The sequence below is a fragment of the Miscanthus floridulus genome, chromosome 8 (assembly GCF_019320115.1).
Source record: "Miscanthus floridulus cultivar M001 chromosome 8, ASM1932011v1, whole genome shotgun sequence".
Classification (NCBI taxonomy): Eukaryota; Viridiplantae; Streptophyta; class Magnoliopsida; order Poales; family Poaceae; genus Miscanthus; species Miscanthus floridulus.
The window spans coordinates 229441805-229452459 of record NC_089587.1 but is presented as its reverse complement, the minus strand read 5'-3'; the positions used below and the strand labels follow the sequence as shown (position 1 = coordinate 229452459).

The 10655-nt window shown below is 57.7% G+C and overlaps 1 protein-coding gene across 1 annotated transcript; it reads left to right on the top strand.

The window, feature by feature from the left end:
- The first annotated feature begins 5585 nt into the window (after positions 1–5585).
- On the top strand, positions 5586–6524 carry LOC136470780 (uncharacterized). Its single transcript, XM_066468511.1, has 2 exons — positions 5586–5977; positions 6104–6524. Exons 1-2 carry the CDS (start codon positions 5586–5588, stop codon positions 6522–6524), a joined length of 813 nt encoding a protein of 270 aa, XP_066324608.1.
- The last annotated feature ends 4131 nt before the right edge of the window (positions 6525–10655 follow it).

The following is a 10655-nucleotide window of genomic DNA, read 5'->3' as shown; positions in this document are numbered from 1 at the left end:
TGGGACTAGTCTCCCAACTCTCAAGAATATGCTAGGGCTATTTGGCTAGCTGTTTAATTTTGTTTTTGCAGAGAAGCTTACTAATAGTGCATCCTTGTGTTCAAACTTTTTAGTAGTTACATCAAGTTCATTACTTAACCATTCTAGGTAAGTACCTGAACTACTTTCAAGCATGTGGTAAGCAATCAGGATATATTTCATAATTCGGTAGTAGCCTCATCAGCATCTCCATATTCCAGTTGTTACTACGATGCTAGACAATGGCAAGTGGTATCCATATCCGAGGAGGACGGTGATTGCAATCGATGTACATCCAGCTGGGCAATCCCAAACACATGCCCGTACTTCTTAAAGGAGCAAGTACAAGGCAACCTTTCCTCTCGTACGACCTAGGTCTGAAAGCAACCCGACCATCCCGGGGAACCCACACTATGAGGCCCACCCCACCGAGCGATGATAGGCTTCCCACTTATAAGTTTTACCATGAATATTCCCCACCTACTAACAACTCCTCGAATGGCTAGTGTAACACTCCAATAAACTTTTTAGGGACCCTGAGTCGTAGGAAAGTACTTAGTTTCACGGTCAACTGTAACTCAGGCCCCTGTTATGTGTTCGGTGCCTTCAAACTTAACCAACGGTCTAGCCAACAGCACGGTCCTTGATCGATATAGGTGGGACTAATGCAACCAGAGCCCCGCTCTGTTGCCCAACCAAGTCCACATCCAAAGTCCCTAGTCCCGCCCGATCTCTAATTTATTATCCATCTCTAAATCCAAAACCATATGATAGTAGTAGTATAAGGACCTATCTCTCACGAGTGACAGCCCATCACTCGACTTCTAATGTAAGTCCTATAGCATGGTGTCGGTGTTTCGGATCGGCGGGCCCTCAACCAACTAGTAAAAATGCACTGCGTGCCCCTAATCCCGGATGGTGATACAAAGAGACATAAGGTTTGTACTGGTTTGAGCAATGGGTGCCCTACGTCCAGTCTGAGATATCGATCTTGTATTCCTTGCACTGAAATGCTCGTAGTAGGGGGTTACAAGCAAGGCGAGAGAGGGAGTTAGTCCCAGGTCTCTACGTGGAGCGGTGTGAGTTGCTTGAGATGCTGATCTCAGGCAGCGGGTAAACGTGCGTGTTACAGAGCGTTGCTTGCGCGTGAGTGAGTGAGTTCGTCCATCTACCTATGCGTGTCCCCTAGAAACAGCCTCGGTCCCTCCCTTTTATAGTTGAAGGGGGGTTAGGGGTGATATATGCGTTCGCTATGCGGTGTCCTACGAACAGAGGCGGCATGTCCGAGCCCTGTAGCCTGTTACTGTGGCAGCATGGTTGAGGGACTGGTCCTACCCTTGAAGTGCTAGAGCAATGTGCCGGTCACATCCGATCTTGTGCGACGTGGGAGCTCCAGTGATAGCTTGACGCAGGGCCTGGCAAGCGACGTGCTGGTTGCTGTGTGTTGACCGCGTGAAGAGCCGAGGCTTAGTTGGTGCCGAGGCCGAGCCGTCGTGGGGGGCCCGACGGGCGTGAATCCTGAGGTTGCCTAGACCCTAAAGTAGACTGCCGAGGCATGGAGGGAGCGGTTGGGCCTATACACTGATTCTGAGGCTATAGTAACCTGGACCTAACTCCGCACGCCGCGTTGTCCCTAGAGCAGGAGTTAGGTAGCACAGCGCAGTACGGGCACCAGTCATGGGCACAGCACCGAGCACAGCGGCCGGTAACCCCTGCCCTGTCCTATCCTGGACGGCATGGCTTCGATGTGACTGGCATCCAGTCAGCCATGCCGCTGTGTCGAGCCGTCGTTCGGCTGATATCGCGGGAGCGATTGAACGCGCCGGGCGGACGTGACATCATGTCCGAGAAGTTGGTCGAGGCGGAGGCGACGGGGCTATTTTGCCAAGCCAGCCTTGAGCGAGACAGAGAATCGGCGTCTCGTCCGAGGCTGTACACGTAGGGCCTCGGGCGAGACAGAGAATCGGTAGGCCGTCCGAGGCCTCTCGTGCGAGGCCTCTAGCAAGGCGGAGAGTAGGTGGCCTCGGACGTTGCCGAGGTTTAACCAATAGTTGTCTCTTGACTTTGATTTTGACAGGGTATAAGCGATTTTTTTCGATAGTTGCTTAGGGGACCCCTTCTCGTGGTACCCGACAGTAGCCCCCAAGCCTCAGGGAGAGTGCGAGCGCTCTCCTTGAGGTTTTGGTGAGACTCGGCTCGTAGTAGCTCCTGGCAGGATGGTGTTTCATACTCGAGGCTTCGGTGGGTGCGCGCGAGCGCACCCACCGGGTGTAGCCCCCGAGGCCCTGGAGGAGTGGATTTATTCCTCTAGGGGCTTTTCTTTCATCGTGAGAGGGGTTTTATTGCGTTTGTCGAGCCCATGAGTGCAAGTTCGGGTCGCTGAGCCTCGGCAAGTTTGCAGGAAGAGCCCCCTAGCCTCTGCATGGAGCGAGAGGGCCGTCAGAGGTTCCCCTAGCTTTTTGTGCGGCCCTCACGCATCCTTTTCGTTCAGAAGGAGGGGTGGAGGGTGCCATGCTACCCTCGATGGGCGCGAGTAGAGACACCCCCGGTGAGCTGTTATCAGGTAAGTCCGAGTGAAGGCCCACGCCCCATTCGATAGGGTTTGGCTAGCGGTCTAGAGACGTGCTCCAAGAGTACCAGAGGGCTTCTCTAGTGGGTGCCGGGGCCGTTCGATGGGCCTCGGTGGCTCGATGCCTCCCTACGGTAGGATCCCATTCGGAGACCTCCCTGCTGGTCTCGGACATGACTTAGGGCATCTCAAGCGATCGTTTGCTTGGGCCTTGGCCATGCGTGGGCTCACCCATAGTTGTCCCTGACTCTGCTGTCCTAGGGCGGCTGTCAAAACCCTCGGGGGCCCAGCCTTCGAACCCCTGGACCGTAATGGGCTTGATGCCCTTTATCGCATTTTCCGAGCCTTTGAGCGCGAGCTCGGGTCGCTTGTCTTCGTCCTGGGTGCAGGAAGAGCCCCCGAGCCTCTACATAGAGGGAAAGGGTGGTCGAGGGTTCCCCTGGCTTTTTTGTGCGACCCTCGCGCATCCTTTTCGCTCGGATGGAGGGGTTGTTCGTCGAGCCCCCTCGAGTGCGAGCCTGGGTCGCTGGGTCTCAGCGAAGTTGCAGGAAGAGCCCCCTAGCCTCTGCACGGAGCAAGAGGGCCATCAGGGGTTCCCCTGGCTTTTTGTATGACCCTCGCACGTCCTTTCTGTTCGGACGGAGGGGTTGTTTGCCGAGCCCCCCTCGAGTGCGAGCCTGGGTCGCTGGGTCTTGGCAAGGTTGCAGGAAGAGCCCCCTAGCCTCTACACAGAGCGAGAGGGCCATCAGGAGTTTCCCTGGCTTTTTGTACGACCCTCGCGCATCTTTTTCATTCGGAAGAAGGGGTTGTTTGCCGAGCCCCCTCGAGTGCGAGCTTAGAATGTTGGGTATCAACAAGGTTGCAGGAAGAGCCCCCTAGCCTCTGCACGGAGCGAGAAGGCCGTCAGGGGTTCCCCTAGCTTTTTATATGACCCTCGCGTATCCTTTTCGTTCAGAAGGAGGGGTGGAATATGCCAGGCTGCCCTCGATGGGTGCGAGCGGTGGCACTTCCGGTGAGCTGTTATCGGGTAAGTCCGAGTGGAGGCCTGTGCCCCATTTGATAGGGGTCGGCTAGCGGTCCAGAGACACACTCCAAGAGTATTAGAGGGTTTCTCTAGTGGGTGCCGGGGCCGTTCGATGGGCCCCGGTGGCTCAGTGCCTCCCTACGGTGGGATCCCATTCGGAGACCTCCCTGTCGGTCTCGGACACGACTTAGGGCGTCCCAAGCATTTTGCCTGCTTGGGTCTCGGCCCCGTATGGGCTCACCCGTAGTCATCCCTAACTCTATTGCCCTGGGGCGGCTGTCGAAACCCTTGGGGGCCTAGCCTTCGAACCCCTGGACCGTAATGGGCTCGGCGCCCAGTTTCTTTGTCCGAAAGGAATCGGGTGGGGGATATCCCCCCCATTGGTTTGACAACAGTAGGCGCGCCTTTTGAGGTGATTTTCTCGGGGAGGCGGAATGGTGCCTGCCACTGCAGCGGTCGGATGCGACGCCATGTCAGCGGATGGAACATAACTGTTCACACGATTAATGAGGAAAAGGTGGGTACGTGGGCGGTAAAATCGAATCTGGATTAACTATGCTGGATCTGAGGGAAACTTTCCTGATTTCGTCGCCCGCCCATTTCGCCTCCTTCCTGCATAAATACGCAACGAGCCTCGCCCCTCCCCTCCTTACCTTGCCTGCATTCGCCTTTGCCGCCCTTGAGCCGTTGCTAGAACAGAGAGCATTGGGGAGAAGAAGAGAGAGAGGTGAGGTAGAGAGAGCGAGAGAGGCTCACCGCCGTAGTCGTATTCTCCGTCACACCCATGGCCGGTGCCGTTGTCATTGAGGCAGACCCTTGGGGTCAGTCCGACATGTCCGTGGAGATGCTCCAGTCTCTCGTCGACGATGACCTTCTTCGTCCGGTTACTGACCCCAATAGGCCAGAGTGGATCACTCCGTTGGGCGAGCCAAAGCCGAGGCCACATGATGGCTACGTCGTGAGCTTTGTATCCTTTCACAAGTGCGGCCTCGGCCTATCGGTGGACCGGTTCATGCGGGCGCTCCTGCACTACTATGGTGTGGAGCTCCACAACTTCAACCCTAATTCCATCACGTAGGCGACCATCTTCGTCGCTGTTTGTGAGGGGTACCTGGGGATCACTCCCCATTGGGAACTGTGGCTCCACCTTTTCCGGGCAGGGCATACCACCAAGCCGACGGGTACATCAGGCATGAGGAAGGCGGTGAGGGCTAGCGGCTGCACTCTCCAAGTGCGCTAGGACTGTCAGCACCTATACATCCTAGCCCAGCTCACGTCAACCAATCGCCGCTGGTACACCAGCTGGTTCTATCTTCGCAATGACGATGGCGAACTTCCCCTCTACACTGGGTGGATCGTGGGAGCTGTCTGGAGAAGTGGAAGTATGACGTCCCGAAGGAGGATCAACCCAAGCTGCAGCCACTCCTGGAGGGGCTGGAAAGGCTATGGAGCCGCTGTCTTACGGCAGCTATGGTCGTGGCTGCCTTCCACCGCCGGAGGGTGCTGCCGCTGATGGCTCAGCGGCGGCACCTGTTCGAGATGAGATTGGATGAGCCGATCGAGGGCATCTAGATGTCTGCCTCCGCCGTCTCTAACGAGGAGATTCTTCGTCGAGTGAGGGAGATGGTGGAGGCAAAGCTGAGGAGCGGTGGTCTGACCCCCATCATGATGTGCCCATCGCGGGGGTTCCTCTCCCTGGTAAGTCATGCGCTGCTGCAGCCCTCGAGGCCTCCTCGTTCCTTACCGTTTTTTGGTCCCTTTATTTGTGTTTGCTGTTCCTTTAGAGGGATGAGAGACATGCGAGCCTCCCCACCGCCCGTTCCTGAGGACGCAGCGTGGTGGGCGGTGAACCAGGCGCATGTCGAGGCACAGAAGAAGTGGAAGGATGCCAAGCAGGCAAAGCGCAAGAGGAAGACCCTTGAGCGTGAAGAGCTAGAGAAACACCACCGGCGGCAGAGGTAGGAGGGCCTCCCGATGGAGGCATCTCCATTGTCATCACTGTCGGCGGATTCTTCGGGCGGTGATGATGCAAGCGAGCTAGGGCGGGGTCCCCTGGACCATCTCCCTAACGTCGGGGAGACTACGCCTAGGGCGTCGGTGAGCGGCCTGGTGCTCCCAGGAGGAGGAGGAGGAGACGCCTCGGGGCCGGTGATCGCCCACCCCAGGGCCGTGGCCGACACGCCCAAGGCACGGGCATTGGGAAAGCGCGCCGTCAGCCTGGTGGGCTCGACGGCAGAGGTGGAGCAGGTGGCGGCGGGGGCGACGCAACTGCCCCCGCAAAGGACCGAGGGGGCACCGGGGTCCGTCGAGGACCGGCCGGCACTGGCAGATACAGAGGTCGTGCCTCTGCCGCCGCCACCGCCTTCGTAGAGGAGGGTCACCGTGCCGAAGCAGTTGCAGCCCCGTTCGAGGTAACCCTTTTTTGGCATAGTTGCAGCATCTTCCATTCATTCTTCGGTCACATGCTGACCCTGTAAGTATCTTGTCTTCAGCCAGAAGCATCCTGCGGAGGTGCCCACCTTAGCGCCACTTAAGGCGCTCAAGGTGAGCCCCAGCTCCACCGCCCACCGGGTGGTGGAGGCACAAGCCGCCATACAACGTGGTGCGGCGTCGGCGAGGGCCGACCCAAAGGAGCTGGTCGCCCAAGGAGAGGCTGTCGAGGCAGCCCCTACACAGGCGGGGGAGGGAGCGCCTCTAACCCACGAGGCCAAGGCCCATGGGTCAGATGAGGCTGAGGCATCCTTGGTCGCTGAGGCCACTGAGGTCAAGGCCCCCCAGGCCTCCGAGGCTGAGGCGACAGAGGCTGGGGTGCCTAGGACCGCCGAGGCCATGGTGGCGAGGGCCGGAGCCCTCAAGACCATCGAGGCCACGGTGGCGGAGGCCGACATGATCACGGTGAAGCCGATGGCCTAGGAAGTGGAGATGAAGGCAGCGGAGGCCTTGGTACCGCCCCTGGTCCAAGGCTTGCCGCTGTTGCGGGAGAGTGCCCGGGAAATAGAGGTTCAGTCGATCTCCTCTGGCGATACTTCCCGGGGGAGGGTCGAAGGGAGGGGGAAGATGCCGAGGCAGTCAGCACCATGGAGCAGCCTGCTCCGGCCTCTGGTGAGGGAAGCTCGGCCCTCGTGCAGGTGCAACCCGAGCCCCGCGAGTGGGATCACCCGCGTGTCTTGTGGCGGAGCCGGGATGACCTTGAGGGGGAGCCTCTATTCGCCCTTGAGGATGCGGCTGAGGGGGGGCGCTGGGACACCTTCGAGCAATATCGCTAGCTGGCTGAGCGGTCGCTGTGGACAGCGCTGTCTGTCGTGGGCGACGATCTGCCCGGGGTCACCTAGGTACGCACCTTCTTTTCTCGTGCGGTGTCCCCTTTTTCTGAGTTTTCTTTCAGTGCATGACCCATGTTCTGCTTATCTAGGAGCTCGAGACCCGATCCCTTGGGAAGTCAGTTTTCCTCCGATGGGAGAGGGACGTCTAGGACCAGCTCTAGCGGCAGAAAGACTTGCTCGCTCGCGCCAATGAGCTTCTGTCGGCGCGGAGCACGGAGGTGGAGGACCTCCGCCTACACGGTGCCGATATGAAGGCTGCGGCGGCGGTGGCTTAGGAGTAGGTCGCCCCCTTGGCGGTGCAGGTCAAGGAGTTGGAGGAGGAGCTGACCCGCGTGGCCGGTGATTGGGATGCCTTCAGGTCCTGGGCTAGAGAAGCCACGGCCTCTATCAAGGCCCTTGCTGGACAGCTGGGGATGGAGCAGGGTGCGCACCAACTGACAAAAGGTGCCTTGGATGAGGCCCTCAAGGTGGCTAAGGCTTCCTGGACCGAGGCTGTGGTCTGGAGGGGAAAGGCCGAGGGTGAGTCTTATTCTCCTTGTTTTATTTGTTTTTCTTGTGTTCGGCCCCTAACTCCTTGGTGTGATGTAGAGCTAGAGGAAGAGGCTTCCAGGGCGGCCGAGGCTTCCTGGGTCAAGGTTCAGCGCCTGAAGGAGAAGGCCGAGGCTTCTTGGGTCGAGGCCCAGTGCTAGAAGGAGAAAGCTGAGGCCTCTCGGGTTTGGCCCGACGCTGGGAGGAGAAGGTCGAGGGTGAGTCCCATAGGCTTCCGCCCCTATTTGGCTTGTTTTCCTTTGCACTCAGCCCATTCCATTTCTTTTGGCGTAGAGTTGGAGAAGGTCACTCGGGCAGCCGTGGCCTCTGTCGTAGTGCAGGTGGTGCTTGAGACTGAGATTGAGGAGCATGACGCGCTGAAGAGTGCCGCCCGTACTGCCTACGAGGCCCTAGAGGTCGAGGGGGTCCAGTCAGGCAGCTCCCTCGGGAGCCGCCTGATTGTGTTGAGTGGCCAAGTGTGTGAGCGACTTCGAGGGGCGCTGCACACGGGCGTTAAGCGCGCCCTGGCTGTCATCACCTTAGACTACATTGACCTCAATCTCAAGGCCATCAGCGATGGCTATGTCCTGCCCGATGATGACGGGGAGGCCGATGAGGAGGTCACGAAGCTAATGGAGGCAGCGGAGGGCCCTGGCACGGCGCTGGCCAAACTGTTCGAAGAGGAGGTGGTCCCTCCCACATCATCCGCCGATGCTGGAGACCCTAAGCCTTGACCTAGGCCCAAGAGGCCATGTAAATAGATTAGGGATTATGTTACCCTATCATAACGCTGGTGGTCGTCGAGGTCTTTTTAAAGTAATTGTGCGTCTACGCTTCTTTAATCGTTTTTCATTGTATTTTCGAGCCTCTGCCCTCTGTCTTGTCTCTGAACAAATCTCTTGCAAAAAACTTCCTCGGAGCCTAAGCTGCCCCTCGGGCAAAAGGTGGTGAGGGAGTGCCATAGCCTGGAGGCGTAGGCCGTCTCGCGACTCAGCCGGCCTTCTGGCCTTGAGACAGTCTTTCGGTCCTTAGGTTTTTTCACAATCGATTTGTCAGAGCACGCTAGAGAGTTTGGTGTAGGAATTTTTTTCGAAAAACGACTAAAAAATGGTGCATGGGACTTGGGGGGGAGTCCCCCCTTCTAGCCCCCCAGGGAGGCTCAGTTCTGTAGAGGCAGAGCCGTGTCCTGTGCGAGCCCTGCAGTGGGCACCTCTGCAGAGGCAGAGCTGAGTCTCCCTTATGGTGTTATCGTACTGCTGAGGCCCATGATGGGCTCAGGGGGTTTCTCGAAAAATTAGAAGAACTAAAGAACGCTTCTTAATTGTATTCCGAGAAACAATGTATACAATGCTTGGAGATTTAAGGGTAAAAGCGACGTAGTTGTTCTATGTTCCAAGCGTTGGTGAGGATTTCGCCGTTCTCGTTGGCTATCTTGTAGGTCCTAGGCTTCAACACTTGGGCGATGATGTACGGTCCTTCCCATGGCGAGGTCAGCTTGTGGCGACCCTTGTTGCTCTGCCTCAGCCTCAGCACCAGGTCACCTACCTTCAGGTCTCGGCTTTGAATGCACCGGGCTTGATAGCGTCATAGAGCTTGCTAGTATTTGGCCGAATGTAGCAGTGCAACGTCTCGGGCTTCCTCCAGTTGGTCGAGGGCGTCCTCGCGGGCAGTGCGGTTGCTCTGCTCGTTGTAGGCCCGAAGCCTCAGGGAACCATACTCCAAGTCAGTGGGGAGGATGGCCTCGGCCCCATAGACCAGGAAGAACGGTGTGAACCCCGTGGCTCGGCTTAGGGTATTCCTCAGGCTCCAGATGACTGACGGGAGTTCGGCAAGCCATTTCTTGCCAAACTTCTTCAACCGATTGTATATTCTTGGCTTGAGGCCCTGTAGGATCATGCCATTGGCACGTTCTACTTGGCCATTTGTCCTAGGGTGTCCCACGGCCAACCAGGCCACACGGATGTGGTGGTCGTCGCAGAATGTTAGGAACTTGCGGCCGGTGAATTGCGTCCCGTTGTTAGTGATGATGGTGTTCGGAACCCCAAACCTATGGATGATATCAGTGAAGAACAGAACCACTTGCTCGGATTTGATTTGATTGATCGGACGAGCCTCGATCCACTTGGAGAACTTATCGATTGCTACTAACAGATGGGTGTAGCCCCCGGGGGCTTTCTGTAGAGGCCCAACCATGTCCAGCCCCCACATGGCGAAGGGCCATGTAACGGGGATGGTTTGGAGGGCTTGGGCCGAGAGGTGCATTTGCCGCGCGTAGTACTAGCATCCCTCGCAGGAGCGTACTAGCTTGGTGGCGTCGGCAACCGCCGTTGGCTAGTAGAACCCTTGGTAGAAGGCGTTTCCGATGAGCGTCCGAGGCGCTGCATGGTGCTCGCAGGCCCCTACGTGCAAGTCCCAAAGTAGGTCTTGGCCTGCCTTGGTGGTGATGCATCGCTGGAGGACACCAGATGGGCTTCGCCGGTACAACTCGCCGTTGCTGAGGACGTAAGTCTTGGCTTGCCGCGCAAGTCGTCTGGCTTCGGTCCTATCTATAGGGAGCTCTCCTCAGACAAGGCAATCAAGGAACGGGACCCACCAGTCCATGCCCTAGTTGGCCCTAGGAGGCTCCTCGTTGACTTCCATGACCTCGGTCTCGACCACGGTGGTCTCGGCGACCGAGGGAGCCTCGAGCCCTACAGCAGGCTCAACCAGTGGGCCCTCTTCCGCTGCCGAGGCATAGTCGATGGAAGGCTTGTGGAGATCTCTAGCGAAGATGTTTGGGGGGACCGGGGCCCATGCCGACGCCATCTTTACCAGTTCATCTGCGGCCTCGTTGAATTTTCACGCGATGTGGTTGAGTTCGAGACCGTCGAACTTGTCTTCAAGGCGACGTACTAGCTTGCAGTACGCCTCCATCTTGGGGTCATGGCAGTTCGACTCCTTCATCACCTGATCGACAATGAGCTACGAATCGCCCCGTACGTCGAGACGCCATACCCCAAGTTCGACGGCGATCTGCAAGCCATTGACGAGGGCTTTGTACTCGGCCGCGTTGTTGGAGGCGGCGAAGTGGAGCCAAATCATGTAATGCATGTGTACTCTAAGGGGTGAGATGAAGAGCAGACCCACGCCCGCCTCGGTCTTCATCAGGGACCTGTCGAAGTACATGGTCCAGTATTCCGCCTAGATTTGGGCA